The following is a 15,702-nucleotide window of genomic DNA, read 5'->3' as shown; positions in this document are numbered from 1 at the left end:
TGTTTCTGATGCTTCTTTAAATGCCACTGCACGTAATTTTGATCAATTATTTGATTTAGGTGACCAGCTCAGTACAGTATACTAAAGATCAAGGTCTGGCTACAAAAAATCATTATTAATTACATACCTTACCCTATATCTCCTTCCACCCCCACCACACCTCTCCCTGTAAGGTTATTTGATAATCCTTATACAGTGCCCAGAATAATGACTCAAAAGAATAAAAATAATGGAAATTCGCAGTTGGAGCAATCCACAAAATAAGAGGAAAGCAGCCACACATCTATGGCGGATTGATTTGTGGAGCGAAGTCACCTGCAACAAAACAGCATTCATACTAGCTTTTGAGCATTAGCTCTATTTCCACAATAATACACACATCCAAACAATGGAAAATCCAGAATTGAACTGCCATGGTACACGCAGACACCCAAATGCACATTACCATGGCCATGGAAAGACTCAAGAGTCCTGCCATGTCCACAGGAGTGTGCGTTTGGGCAATGGCAGAATAAGAGGGACAGAGGGAGTGGCCTGCCCTGGGTCCTTTGGTCCTAGAGGCCGATTTTTAATCAAATCCCAAACAAGGCCAAAACATGTTCGGTAAATAAGAGAGTGTTTGGTGTTAGAGACCCCATTATCAGGCCATGGTAGTTGTCTGTGGGTGAATCTTTCTAAAATGTTGCATGAAAATAAAAAACTGTAGAATGATAAGCACCATTAACATAAGGTAAGACAAATTAGAACTCATAAGGAGATACATAGACAGTTGTTTTTTCTCACTTTATTTATGAGTGGAACAGGAAAGAAAATGAGTAGTAGTGGTACAAGGTATCCTCTGCCATGCACCATATGGTGGCTTGCAGAGTATGTATTCTATACCATCTACACAGGTGCAACATAAGTACAGAATCGGCAATATACAAGACAAAATTGTGTTAGCTTGAGAATCCTCCTCAGATTTTTTGTTGGGAAAGACTGCAGAGGATGTGCGAGAAGATACTCTTCAGAAACAATATTCGCCAGTCATTGTCCTTACCCATCTAACCCCTTCCCTACTCTCATTCCAGTACTACACACCCCTCTGTTCCACCACTGCACCCTTAGCCTTTTTAATTATCTCCTTTTCCTCACCTGCCCCTCCCTCCCTGCCGCCCTCAATTTAACCTCCCGACTGCACCTAGCTGCCCTATCCTCTCTCCACCTCATCCTTGTGTGCTCCCATAAGCAGCACATTACCATCCCCCACCCGAGCCTCATCCTTATCCTCACCACCTGGTTGCCTGTCCCATCATGCGCTGCTGCTTGCAGCTTGGCTTCAGCTGCCAGTGACTGTGGTCTCAGGCGTGCGCTTGTGTGTGTGTGTGTGTGTGTGTGTGTGTGTGTGTGTGTGAGGGAGGGAGGGCCTATATTTGATGAAGGCCTTGTTGGCTGGCATCTCCTCTGTATGATGAGTAGTAATTATCCTTTTCATAATACTCATGTTGCCTGTCTGCAGCTCAATGTGTAATTTTTACAGTGAGTTACCATCTATCTTTTTCCTAATATTGTTGAGATTCCAACTTGGAGTTTCCATTGTTTGATATTAAACAGAAACTTTAAAAAGATGGGCTGTATATTGCATTGTTTAGAGCTCAACGTCAGATGTACATGGAGGAGTACAACAAAAAATTCGAAATGTCAGTTCAAAAACTCTGTAGTCCCTGTGCTAATCATTCCTTAAACCTATGTCAAGTTCATGCGTTATATAACAGTTGTCACAATGAGACATGATCATGAATAAAAACACCAAGATTTTCCAAACTGTTGAAGCTTCCAATGATCTGGCCATTGCACTGGATAATCCAGCGGACATTTACAATGTGTTTGATAAGAAGCAAGTGCTTCAAGAAACAAAAAGGTATTGTAGACATCTATTTGCAACCAATGTGGGTGTGGACTTTGCTGTTAGAGCATCCAAGAAATCAGTTTATAATTGAGGCCTAAGTGAATCATTACTCTGCACATCACATATAATCCGTGACCATTTGCGCCCTCCGTCACATCATGCAAGAGAAGTTTTTCTAAGCTAATAAAAAAATTATATTCACTCTGTGCTGAATCAAAAATGACTAGCCAGACCAGCTACATTATCAGTTGAAAGAAAAGTTTCAAATGAAATAGATTTCAAGAACATTGTTAAGTTTTTGAGTAAAATAAAGGCTCAAAAGTTTGTACTATAATAATAATAATAATAATAATAATAATAATAATAACTATCATGCCATAATAAGGTTAAAAGCTGGGCACTGAAGCCGAGCGGTTCTAGGCGCTTCAGTCCAGAACTGCGCTGCTGCTACGGTCACAGGTTCGAATCCTGCCTCGGGCATGGGTGTGTGTGATGTCCTTAAGTTAGTTAGGTTTAAGTAGTTCTAAGTCTAGAGGACTGACGACCTCAGATGTTAAGTCCATAGTGCTTAGAGCCATTTGAACCATTTTAAGGTTACAAAAGTAACTGATGATATAATTGTACAAGATTTGTTTCCAGACATGTAAAGTAAAAGGTAATTTTCTTATTCTATTCTTTATCATTTCTTTGTACTCCACCTGATGGTTGCTGTGCCAAATGCTGTTCCATATTCTAAGTTTGTTAATATCTTTAAGTATGTATATTAGAGTTCTTAGTGCATAGAAGACACACATTATAAGATCTTGGCTTCTTTATCAGCCGTTACATCTATCTTATCCACTTTTTACAAAATGTAAACTACATCATCAGTTTATAAGGAGACAATTGACCTCATTTAGTTTTGCTGTCCCGGTCCTCTGACGGGCTTAGTCCACATCTGCGTTTGGATGTCTGTCTGGTTGTGTGCGAATGAGTGTACTATTGCTAGTAAAACAGCTAGTTCTCAAAAGCTAGCATGAATGCTGTTTTCTTTTGTGTGTCACTGTGCTCCATACATGGATCTGCCATAGTCGAGTAGTTGCTTTTCCCTTATGTTATGAATTAAAAGAATAGCTTGTGGTTGTAACACCATGTGTCAAATCGTAGAAAGTGATTGAGAGAAATACGAATTTGTGTGGCAACTTCTTTTTAATGTGCCAACGTGTTGTGATGAAAATATTTCTGATTAGTTCAAAATAATGATGTAGTGATCACTCACAAGTAAAGCATCTAATACACATTTTAACACATTTCATGCGTTTTGAGTGAACATTTGTAGATCATATTGGTAAGTACCTTTGTCTTGAGATGATATTCTTTCAGTTTAGTTTTTGCTGAAATGCTAATAAAATTAAGAGAAAACTCCTACACACCATGGCTTTCATCACATTGGCTACAATAATTTTTGATCATCAATGACTAGTTTCGGAAATTAAATTTGTATCCTCAGGTGCTTCACTGTATACAAAGGAATAAAAGAACTTATCAGAAATTCCACAAAAAAAACTTTCCTATTTGTCTGATTATAAATGCACAGAGTGGACCATGTTATTTGATTGAGGAAATGTTAGCAGATCACTTAAATAAAGGCTTTTAGGCGTTACATTCAGCTTAACATTTCAAACAGTGAGGAGCTTACTTCAAGACTTCCCAGCATGTTAGTTTTCCCAAATGCATGTATAGCTTCCATTGATGTAAAAAAACATGTATACAAGGATCTCCACAGATCAACTACAAGACATAAGTGATAATCTCATGAGATTCAGTGACAGGCCACAGAATGAGATTGATGATGATCTTGAGGTTTTAAAAATGATTCTACAGTTGAATTATTTTTGGTTTGGAGATAAAATATTATGTACAAAGACAGGGTTTGGGTATTGACTCACCCCTCTCTTACTGTTTAGCAAACATTTATGTGACAGACCGAGACTCCTATATTATGAACGACCTACGTCAGTTTTTGAGTAACGTCTTACTGTGGTTTCCCTATGTTGACAACGTCTTCTTGCTGTATATTAAGCCACACCAAGATTTAAAAGATTTTCTTCAGGAGCTCAATAGCTAAAATACGAATATTCATTTCACTGTGGAACAGAGTGGAATGTTGCTGTTCCTAGAGTTATTAGTTTTGTAACAAGGGAGTTATTACAGTCATGATACTTTTAGGAGGCCCACAATTTTGGACATAGTAATTCATAGTTTCTCAAACCACCCATGGCAACACAAGGTGACAGCATTTCAGCATTTCACTCTATGCTGCATAGGTTACATAGGCCCCCACTGTCCAGCACAGCTTTTGAGCATGAGTTATGCAAAATTAAATACATAGCTAACTCCAATGGCTTTGGAGTAGATGTCGTCCATAAGATTAATGGTAGTATTATAAAAAAGGAAGAGGAGACTTCCCCCAAATGTTGCACAGAGATTATATCGTAAGTATACCACCCTGGTCCCTCTAAATGATAGTATTGTTAAAGATATGAATTATCATAGGTTTCCTTACTATGGAAACATATCCAAGAAAATACATAAGCAGCTAGCTGAAAAGAGTATAACACCAGCCTATTTTATCCCCAAAAATAATGGCCAAATATTTAAACAGAGAGTGGAATTAAAAAGTGAGCTATTTCGAGCTCTAGGGATGCCCCCCCCCCCCTCCCTGCGGGTCCTGGGGTTAGAATAGGCCCCCCGAGGTGTTTCTGCCTGTCGTACAAGGTGACTAAAAGGAGTTTCACGCGTTTCGGCCTTTATGTGATAGTCCCCTGTAGGATTTGCCCTCCATTCTTCAAAATTTTCCTGAAGAGCGGCCAGTTGGGGAAGGGCGCCTTACAAGGTGCATCATGCCCAACGTGCATTGAGATCTGTAGCCCACTTTCTCGTCGTTGCATTGCAGTCCTGCCCATTCTACATCTCTAGGGTGAGGACACCTTCCTGGGTGCATTCTCCATGATGCACTATGCAGTGTCGATTTCTGCGTCAGCGATGACTATGGACTTCTTTGCACCTGATATCCAGCACGGTAGCCAGTCCGTTGTGGGGCCGCCATGTACCCTGTTGGTTGTAGCCCCCTGACCAAACAGAGATTGCTCTGTTGATGCCTGCGCCATAACTCCCCATGTACGCCAAGGGGTAGATGCCCATCCCCCTGGGGCATCGGGACTCCTGACAATGGCCATCCTGCCAGGCGGCCTTTGCTGCGGCTGGGTGGCGCCTGTGGGGAGGGCTCCTGGTCGGAGTGGGTGGCATCAGGGCAGATGACACACGATGAAGCGTAGTCCATCATCTCTTGCTGGTGGTGAAACATCACCAGTCTCTAAGTGATCACAAACTCAATTCAATGCACAGAAGTATGACCCCAAATCGTTCCCCTCCCTGGCCACACCATGGGAGGAATGTCAGGCTAAGGATGGCAGCGGATCTTATTCGTCCCGGTACCTTGTATTTTCGAGTGCTGATGGTGAATCTTTCATGATGAAGCCTCAGTTTTTTGTTGAGCATTTAGAGGACAAGTTCGGGGAGGTTGGAGGGCTTGTCCAAAATGAGATCTGGTCAAAACAGCATCCTCTGCCAAGTCACGGGAGTTACTCACTTGTGACAAGCTGGGGGATGTTTTTGTAACCATCATGCTCCATAAGAGCTTAAATATGGTCCAGGGTATCATATTTCACAGAGACCTTCTTTTGCAGTCCGACGATGAGCTGCACGCCAATTTAGAGCGGCAAGGTGTACATTTCATCCGGCGTGTCCACCGGGGTCCGAAGGATAATCAGGTTGCCACTGGTGCCTTCATCTTGGCCTTTGGGGGTGATACATTGCCCGAGAAGGTCAAGGTGGTGGTCTACCGGTATGATGTAAAGCCCTGTATCCCTCCCCCGATGCGGTACTTTAAGTGCTGTAAGTTCGGCCATATGTCTTCCTGCTGTACTTTCAGCATCACATGCTGAGATTGCGGACACCAATCACATCCCAATACTCCAGGTGCCCCGCCTCCCATCTGTGTCAGCTATGGAGAGCACCATTCGCCTTGCTCATCTGACTGCAGAATTCTCCAGAAAGAAATGAAAATCATGGAGTGCAAGACCTTGGACAGACTGACCTACACTGAGCTAAGAGAAAATTTGAACGCCTGCATCCTGTGCAAATGACATCGTCTTACGCCACCGCTACAACAGTTCTGGAACCATCAGCTCTGCCAACCTAGGTCACCTCTCAGAGCTGGAAGACTACACCTGCCCCCTTGATGGTGGGGGGCATTTCTGTCCCTGTTGCTCCTGCACCACCTACTTCGGGAGCAACACTCCCCCCCCCCCCCCCCCCCCAACCATCGGGGATGTCCGTCTCCACTTCTAAGCCGGAGAAGCGTAAGTCTTCTTTGGCTTCTCTTGTTAGGAAGGGGTCCCTTGGGTCACTCCCCTCCGAGGTTTCTGCTAATGGGGAAGATGACACCCGCCAGCGGCTGAAGAGCCCAAAAGCAGCTGGTTGTAGGGCTTCACGCTCATCCTCAGTCCCAGAGACTGAGCCAGTGAAGTCGTCCCAGCCAGGGAAATCCAAGGAGCAGTGAGAGAAATCCAAAAAGAAAACCCCTAAGACCAAGGAAATTGTGGTGGCACCCACACCACCACTACCTACAAGCTCTGCGCCTGAGGCTGGGGTGGAGATTTTGGCATCCGCTGAGGACTTAGAGATCTTGCCAGACCCTCAGACACAATGGACATAGACTGCTCAGGCAATAACTGATGACAGCAGGTGACTCTGAGGCGTAAACTGCCTCATTGAATGTTCCATTCCTTCCCAGTATCATGATGTCATCCTCCAGTGCAATTGTAGCATTTTTTTCCAACGCCTGGCTGAGCTACGGCAACTGTTAAGTTTTACACGTGCTATCTGCATTGCCCTCCAGGAAACCTGGTTCCCAGGAATGCGGACCCCTCCCCTCCGTGGCTATAAAGGATATTACAGGAACCGTAGCGACTATAATCGAGTGTCAGGTGGAGTTTGCGTTTATGTCCTAAACTCGGTCTGTAGTGAACAAGTGCCCCTTCAAACCCCTCTTGGAGCTGTGGCTGTCAGAATGAGGACGATGCAGGAAATAACTGTCTGCAGTGTATATCTTCCTCCAGATGGTGCAGTACCCCTGAATGTATTAGCTGCACTGATTGATCAACTCCCTAAACCTTTCTTACTTTTGGGAGTTTTTAACGCCCATAACCCCTTATGGGGTGACACTGTGCTTACTGGCCGAGGCAAAAATGTTGAAACTTTACTGCCTCAGTTCGACCTCTGCCTTCTAAATACTGGGGCTGCCACACAGTCATTGTGGCTTGAGGTAGTTACTCGGCCATTGATTTATCAATTTGCAGCCCAGGACTTCTCCCATGTATCCACTGGAGAGCACATGACAACCTGTGTGGTAGTGACCACTTCCCCATCTTCCTGTCACTGCCCCAGCGTCAGGCGCATGGACGCCTGCCCAGATTGGCTTTGAACAAGGCGGACTGGGGAACTTTCACCTCTGCTGTCACCGCTGCATCTCCCTCTCACGGTAACATCAATGTGATGACTGAGCTGGTGACTAGCACAATTGTTTCTGCGGCAGAAAACACGATCCCTTGCTCTTTAAGGTGCCTGAGGTGTAAAGCATTCCCTTGGTGGTCGCTGGAAGTCGCTGAAGCAATTAAGAAGCATCAGCGAGCTCTACAGTGGCATAAGTGGCACTCTTCTCCGTAGCACCTCATAGCCTTTAAATGGCTCTGTGCCCGTGTTCGCTACTTTATCAAACAACAGAACAAGGAGTGTTGGGAGAGATACGTCTCCACCTTTGGGTGCCACACATCACCTGCCCAAGTCTGGGCAAAGATCAAACATCTTTTCAGGTACCAGGCCCCAACAGCTGTCCCCAGTGTTACCGTAAATGGCGAGTTATGTACCGACGCAAACGCAATTGCCGAGCACTTTGCTCGAGCTTCTGCATTGGAGAATTACCCCCCAGCCTTTCACACAATGAAACAGCAGCTGGAAGGGAACGTCCTCTCATTCACTACACGTTGCAGTGAAACCTATAATGCCCCATTTACAGAGTGGGAGCTCCTCAGTGCCCTTGCACATTGCCCTGACACAGCTCCTGGGCCTGATTGCATCCACAGCCAGATGATTAAACATCTCTCATGTGACTACAAGCGACATCTTCTCATCATCTTCAACTGGCTCGTGCGATGATGCTCTTCCATCGCAATGGCGGGAGAGCACTATCATTCTGGTGCTCAAACCTGGTGAAAACCCGCTTGATATGGATAACTGTTGGCCCATCAACCTCACCAATATTATTTGTAAGCTGCTGGAACGTATGGTATGTCGGCAGTTGGGTTGGGTCCTGGAGTCATGTGGCTTGCTGGCTCCATGTCAGTGTGGCTTCTGCCAGGGTCACTCTACCACTGATAATCTTGTGTCCATTGAATCTGCCGTCCGAACAGCCTTTTCCAGACGGCAACACCTGATTGCCCTCTGTTTTGGCTTACGTAAAGCATAAGACACGACTTGGTGACATCATATCCTTGGCACATGGTATGAGTGGGGTCTCGGGGGCCCGCTCCCAATTTTTATCCAAAACTTCCTGTCGCTTCGTACTTTCCATGTCCGAGTTGGTGACTCCCATAGTTCCATTCATATCCAGGAGAATGGAGTCCTGCAGGGCCCTGTATCGAGTGTCTCTCTATTTTTAGTGGCCATTAACGGTCTAGCAGCAGCTGTCGGGCCCTGCATCTCACCTTCTCTGTATGCAGGCGATTTCTGCATTTTGTGCTGCTGCTCCGGTACTGTTGTTGCTGAGTGGCACCTCTATGGAGCCATCCACAAGGCACAGTCATGGGCTCTAGCCCACGGCTTCCAGTTTTCAGCCGCAAAGTTGTGTGTCATGCACTTCCGTCGGCATCGTACCATTCATCCAGAACCCGCACTTTACCTTAATAATAATGCACTCATTGTAGTGGAGATCTATCATTTCCTAGGACTGGTTTTCGACACTTGATTAACTTGGCTCCCTCATCTTCGTCAGCTTAAGCAGAAGTGCTTCCAGCACCTCAATGCCCTCCGTTGCCTAAGCAACACCAATTGGGGTGCAGATCGCTCTACACTGCTGCAGCTCTACAGAGCCCTTGTCCAATCCCGAATTGACCATGAGAGTGTGGTTTATGGTTTGGCAGCGCCTTCTGCATTGCATTTACTCAACCCTGTGCACCACTGTGGAGTTCAATTAGTGACAGGAGCTTTTAGGACGAGTCCAGTGACCAGTGTACTGGTGGAGGCTGGAGTCCTTCCACTGTAGATCGGAAGTGCACAACTGCTCGCCAGTTACGCAGCACACATTCATAGTTCCCCTGAGCATCCAAATTACTGTCTCCTTTTCCTGCCTGCGGCAGTCCATCTCACACATTGGAGGCCCAGATCGGGGCTAACGTTTGTGGTTCGCGTGTGGTCCCCTCTCTCTGAACTGGAATCCTTCCCTTTACCACCTCTACTTGCGGTCCGTTCACGTACGCCTCCGCGGTGTTTGCCTCTGCCGCAGCTTCGTCTGGACCTTTTGCATGGCCCTGAGGACTCCCATTAACCCCGCTGCTCTCCGCTGTCACTTCCTCTCGACTCTTGACGTGTTCTGGGGTTCTGAAGTGGTTTACACTGACAGCTCAATGGCTGATGGTCACATAGGCTTCGCATATGTTCATGGAGGACATATTGAGCAGCACTCCTTGCCAGCTGGCTGCAGTGTTTTCAATGCAGAGCTGGCGGCCATGTCTCGTACTCTTGAGTACATCCGCTCATGCCCTGGCGAGTCATTTCTCCTGTGTACTGACTCATTAAGCAGCCTACAAGCTATCGACCAGTGCTACCCTTGCCAACCTCTGGTAGTGTCCATCTATGGCCTGGAAAAGTCCCGCCATTCCATGGTGTTTGTGTGGACCTCAGGACACGTCGGAATCCCTGGCAACGAATTTGCTGACAGGCTGGCCAAACAGACGACGTGGAAACCAGTTCTGGAGATAGGCATCTCTGAAGCAGACCTGCGTTCTGTCTTACACTGCAGTGTTTTCCGGCTTTGGGAGACGGAATGGCATAACAGCACATACAACAAACTGCGTGTCATTAAGGAGACTATGAATGTATGGAAGTCTTCCATGCAGGCCTCTCGTAGGGAATCAGTTGTCCTCTGCCGGCTCCGCATTGGCCATACGTGGCTAACGCATGGTTACCTACCCCGTTGCAAGGACCCACCTCAGTGTTGCTGTGGCTCCCAAATGACAGTCTTTTGAAATTAGTTGTAACAGTAATTCTGACTTACATATCTCATAAACAGTGTGTATTATCTCTGATTATTACTGTTTGGTAATTTAAACTGTGTAGCTAGCCCCCAACATTTCGATCAGGGTATGTGGTTACTTAATGTTCATGACACTATGCATGCAGAGCTTTCTGCATAGGCCTCGCTATAGATAGCACTTAGTTGGCGCCAGCAACAGTAATTTTTTTCTCCCCAAGTAAAGTATGACAATATTCAAAACTGTTTCTCTTATAATGTTAAAAACAAGGCATTTTTTGTAAGTATTTTAATTATTTTTTACTATAAATTATTTTAATAACTACTACAGTTTTCATTGAGATTTTTGCTGGGTGCTTTCTTTAGGTTGGGGATGGCCTTAGCTCCCAATACATTTTATCAAGGCACTCGCATATTCGTGAACCAGAAGTTTTAAATACTTGTTAGGAATGGCTTTAGCTGGTTCAAATAGAACCTTAATCTTTTGACAGTAAATAGACCCAGACCTCATCGCTTTTATTGCCCATTCTTGGCATGACTAAATTTCTGATCAGTTCTTTTATTCCTTTGTATACATTGAAGCACCTGAAGATGCAAATTTAATTTGCAAAACTGGTCATGTCCTCCAACGAAGAGTTCTAACAGTCACACTGGTCTTGTTTCTTCAGATCATGGAATATTTTGGCTGTGGTTGCTCCACGTATAAAGTAGTGTGTTCATCAATTGGAACCACAAGTGTACACAGTAGTCATCACTTCTAGCTGAGTTAATTCACCAGAGACTAATTGCAAAGGTGTTAATGATTTCATAATAAATTAATGGCTGCTCCAGTATTTTTAATTGCAAACTGCTGACTTGAATGAAATTCCTCATTTACATTTCCCACTCAGTTATCCATTACAAAACCAATTAGGTTTGAAAGGATTGATTATCTTTTCTTTTAACAATGTTTACTAACACATATATTTTAATTCAAACAATGTAATAAATCATTGCAATTATTACGAATGTACTTGTTTGACTCCATACATCTTACCTCTTCCATGTCTAGATGAAAGAGAGCTAATTACAGAAGTCTGCTGTTGTAAAACACATTTTACAGATACATCTATACAGGGATTTATAATTAATTAATTGTTGATTTTGCTATGTTTCTCTGATAGTTTATGGTCTGTGTGAAAAGCCCGACATTTGATGTAAGAAGAACATACTGGTAGGATTCTTGCAGTGCCACTAGGATGCACTAGTGTCTGTACACACGTTCGCAGGCATGAAGAATCAGTGCGGTCTGAGGTGCCTTGTCGTGGTCCGTATGGCTTCACCCATCGGAGGTTCAAGTCCTCCCTTGGGCATGGGTGTGTATGTTGTCCATAGCGTAAGTTAGTTTAAGTTAGATTCAGTAGTGTGCAGGCTTAGGGACCGATGACCTCTGCAGTTTGGTCCCATAAGACCTTACCACAAATTTACAAATTTCAGGCATAAAAGGAAGAAAATACTGCTTCAGTATTAGCTCTTGTTAGCTTATTCCTACTTTTGAAGGTAAATCTTGGATGTGCACATTTCTGACAATCAAGCAGCACAATTTCAATGATCAATAAGAAGCGGAGGAAAAACAGACATGGCAGAAGAAATGAAAGGAAGTTCACTATTGACTGAGTGACTGTAACCTTACCCCCACCCCCTACACATGCGCACTTTCATATAGTTCATCTGCAGTTGCCTCTCAGTCCCTAGTGTTGCTACCTATGGATTATGGGATTCTGGGTTCGAATCCCGGCTGGGTTGGGGATTTTATCTGTCCAGAGAATGGGTGTTAGTGTTGTCCTCATCGTTCCATCATCATTCGTGAAAGTGACTGGATTGGACTGTGTACAGACCGTGAATTTGAATGGGTGCTGATGACCATGCAATTGAGTGCCCCACAAGCCAATCACCACCACCACCACCACCACCACCACCCGCCAATCCTTTTTCCAATCTTCAGAAATTTTAAACAGAAAGCAAAATTCATTATTATTTTATTAGGGTAAAAAGGGAGAAAGGGGGGGGGGGGTGCTGTATGAGATTGCTGCAGCTTTTTGATTATCGACACTTTTCTGTGGAAGGAAGAATGAAGGTAGGAAAGTCTCATTGAGTGGAAGCTTGTATGCTGCTCATTTTGGATGCAGATTCAAATGTCTTCTTTTTTTGGTGTGATCACAACAGTCATTGTTACATGTCACATCTGACACCATTTTCACTTAGGAAAAAAAGTTGGCACTGTCCCATGGAGTTTTGGCAGTATCATCAGTAGACACTGTCATTTATTTTATAAAAATGTGATTTAACTTACATACAAATGCTTCACATAAAAAAGCAAGGGAATACAGTCATATTCTCTCTCTCTCTCTCTCTCTCTCTCTCTCTCTCTCTCTCTCTCTCTAAAACAGTTCATCACAGGGAATTTGTACAGTCAAATCATGAACATTAATATGCAAGACATGAACTTAAATGCAGCTATGATGTATTCATCAGGAACATTTTTCCTTTGTTTGTTCTTTTTCTGTCCTCTGGCCTGCAACAGAAAGATTTTTTTTTTTACAATACTACATCAAACAACATCAGAATTTGAAGTACTCTTTATAGTATCAAAGTATAACTGAGATGATGGACAATACTTGCATAATTTGTACTTACCGCCTCTCATAAGAATATTTTTCACGTGATGCATAGGCAAATCAAATAGTAGAGTGAAAATCACAGATAAGATGATGACTACAACCAGTCCCTGAAGGGGGAAGAACTGGAACAAATATAAATAATATACCATGAAATATGAAGACAATGCCTTTGTACTTTATAACAAATGTGCAGAATGAAGGAATCTCTCAATATATTTACAATGAGAACCAAAATCTAAATCTTACTACATCTACATCTATACTCTGCACACTACTGTGAATGGCAGAGGGTAAGTCCCATTGTACTAGTTACTTAGGTTCTACAGATTCTGTTCATGTATTGAGCAAGCAAGAATGTTTGTTTAAATGCCTAATGTGTGTGTGTATTGTAGTTCATATACTCTTGTTCTCATCATCCCCATGTGAGTGATAAATAGATTCCTAGAATCAACATTTAAAGCCAGCTCTTGAAACTTTGTAAATAGGCTTTCTCAGGGTAGTTTATATCTTATCTTCAAAAGTATGCCAGTTTCAGTTTCTTCCACATCTTTGTGATACCCTCTCAGGGGTCAAACATTCGTGCTGCTCTTCTCTGTAAATGTTCAATATCTCCTGTTAGAACTATGTGGTAGGGTCCCATAGTGGGTTGCACAAATGATTTGTAAGCAATCTCTTTTGCAGACTGATTGCATTTTCCCAGTAGGCTACCAATGAATCGAAGTCTACCACCTGTTTTACTCATGACTGAGCCTATGTGATCATTCCATTTCATATTCCCACAAATGTTCCACCCAGGTATTTGTGTGAGTTAATCATTTCAAACTGTCTCTTATTGATATTATGTATACTACAGGATACTATTATTTTTTTATTTTCTAAGGTGCATAGTTTTACATTTCTGAACATTTATAGCAAGTTGCCAATCATTCCACCACATGGAAATCTTATCAAGATGTAATTGAACATTTACGCAGCTTCTATCAGACAGCACTTCACTATAGATAATGGCAACATAAAAAAGGTCTGAGGTTACTATTAATATCTTATGCAAGGTTACTAATATACAACATAAACAGCAAAGATCTCAACACATTTCCCTGGGGCACACCAGAAGTTACTTCTACATCTGACAATGACTATCCATCCAAGATAACATGCTGTGTCTTCCCTACCAAAAAATCGTCACTCTAGTCAAATTTTGCTTGATAACCCATATGAATGTACTTTAGACAATAGGTGTAGGTGTAGGTGTGGTACTGAGTCAAATGCTTTTCGGAAATCAAGAAATACTTCATCTACCTGACTGCCTAGATATAAAGCTTTGAGTATGTCATGTGAGAAAAGTGAGAGTTGGCTTCGCATGATCAGTATTTTCAGAATCCATGCTGGTTGGCATGGAGGAGGTAATTTTGTTCAAAATATCTCACTATGTTTGAGCTCAGAATATGTTCTAAGATTCTACAACAAATTAATGTCATCGGTACTGGACAACAATTTTGTAGATCACTTCTACTACCTTTATTGTAAATGGGTAACCTTTGCGTTCTTTCAGCTTTTGGGCTCAGTTTTTTATCTTAAGGCTTTGTGATGGATTATAGTTGGAAGAGGGGCTAACTCAGCTGCAAATTCAGTATGAATATGCCAGGGATTCCACTGGGCCCTGGAGCTTTGTTCAATTTTAACAGCTGTTTCTCAACACCACTACACTAATACTGATTTCAGTCATCTTGTCAGTTGTTCGAGGGTGACTGGGGCAATATACCTGGGTTTTCCTTTGCAAAGGAACAGTTGAAAATGGAGTGAAGCATTTCAACTTCTTTGTTTGCTACACTCATTTTCAGTTCCTATATTACTTGCTAAGGACAGGATACTAACTTTGGGACCACTAACAGTCATTACATGTGACCAGAACTTCTATGGATTTTGTGAATGATCGTTTGATGATATACTGCGACGGTACTCACTGAAGGTTTCAAGCATTGCTGCATTGCTTTCTTGACAGCCAAATGCATGTAATTCAGCATCTCTCTGTCTATAGTCCTATGCTTTGGTTTATGCCTATTATGCAGTAGCCTCTGTTTCTTTAGAAGTTTCTTTACAGTGACTATATACCATGTAGGGTCCCTCCCGTTATGAACTGTTCTACTGGGTATGTTGATCCAGTGCTTAGTCAACTATTCTTTTAAATTTGAGCCACAGTTCCTCAACATGCTCTTGCCCTGTGCTGAAAGTTTCAAATTCCTCATTGAGATCTTACACTGCTGATTTTTATCTAGTTGAACACATATATCTTTCTGCTTGTTTTAGTTGTCCTATGTAATTTGTTAATGACTGTTGGCACAACTGCATCACCTTCACTGATGCCAGTTTTTATGCGGACGATGTCAAAGAGGTCAGGTCTGTTTGTTGCCATTAGATACAATATATTTCCATCGTGTGTGGGATAACGAACTATCTGTTCTAGGTAGTTTTCAGAGAAGGCATTTAGTAATGTTTCATTGGATGTCTTATCATGCCCACCACTAACAATTTTCTCAATCGACTGTCGGATGATTAAACCCTCCACTGATGAATACAGTATGACTGGGGAACTTATGTATAGGAAATTGAGGTTTTTTCCAAAGTGTTTGATTGCATAAGGAGAGGAGGCTGGTGGGCGATAGAAGGTCCTAATTAGCATTTTATACCCTCCCCTGAAGCAATCTCGCATGCACCTTCAGTTTCTATCTCGATGGATTTGAATTTGTCTATCATGACAAATACACTATCTTCATTTCCCATTAGCCTATTAGCCTATCCATCGA

The 15,702-nt window shown here is 43.0% G+C and overlaps 1 protein-coding gene across 1 annotated transcript in view; it reads right to left on the bottom strand.

Annotated features, from left to right (window-relative positions):
- Positions 1-12,505: 12,505 nt before the first annotated feature.
- Positions 12,506-15,702, bottom strand: part of LOC124622169 (nose resistant to fluoxetine protein 6-like) — a 322,977-nt gene continuing 319,780 nt past the window's right edge. The window contains exons 14-15 of the mRNA XM_047147813.1: positions 12,915-13,020; positions 12,506-12,792 (exon numbers count right to left, since the gene is read on the bottom strand). Of these exons, the coding sequence (XP_047003769.1) occupies positions 12,749-12,792; positions 12,915-13,020 (150 nt within the window). The 3' untranslated portion in view covers positions 12,506-12,748. The remainder of the gene's footprint in view (positions 12,793-12,914; positions 13,021-15,702) is intronic.

The sequence above is a fragment of the Schistocerca americana genome, chromosome 7 (genome assembly GCF_021461395.2).
Source record: "Schistocerca americana isolate TAMUIC-IGC-003095 chromosome 7, iqSchAmer2.1, whole genome shotgun sequence".
Classification (NCBI taxonomy): domain Eukaryota; kingdom Metazoa; phylum Arthropoda; class Insecta; order Orthoptera; family Acrididae; genus Schistocerca; species Schistocerca americana.
This window is presented reverse-complemented; position numbering and strand designations above follow the sequence as displayed.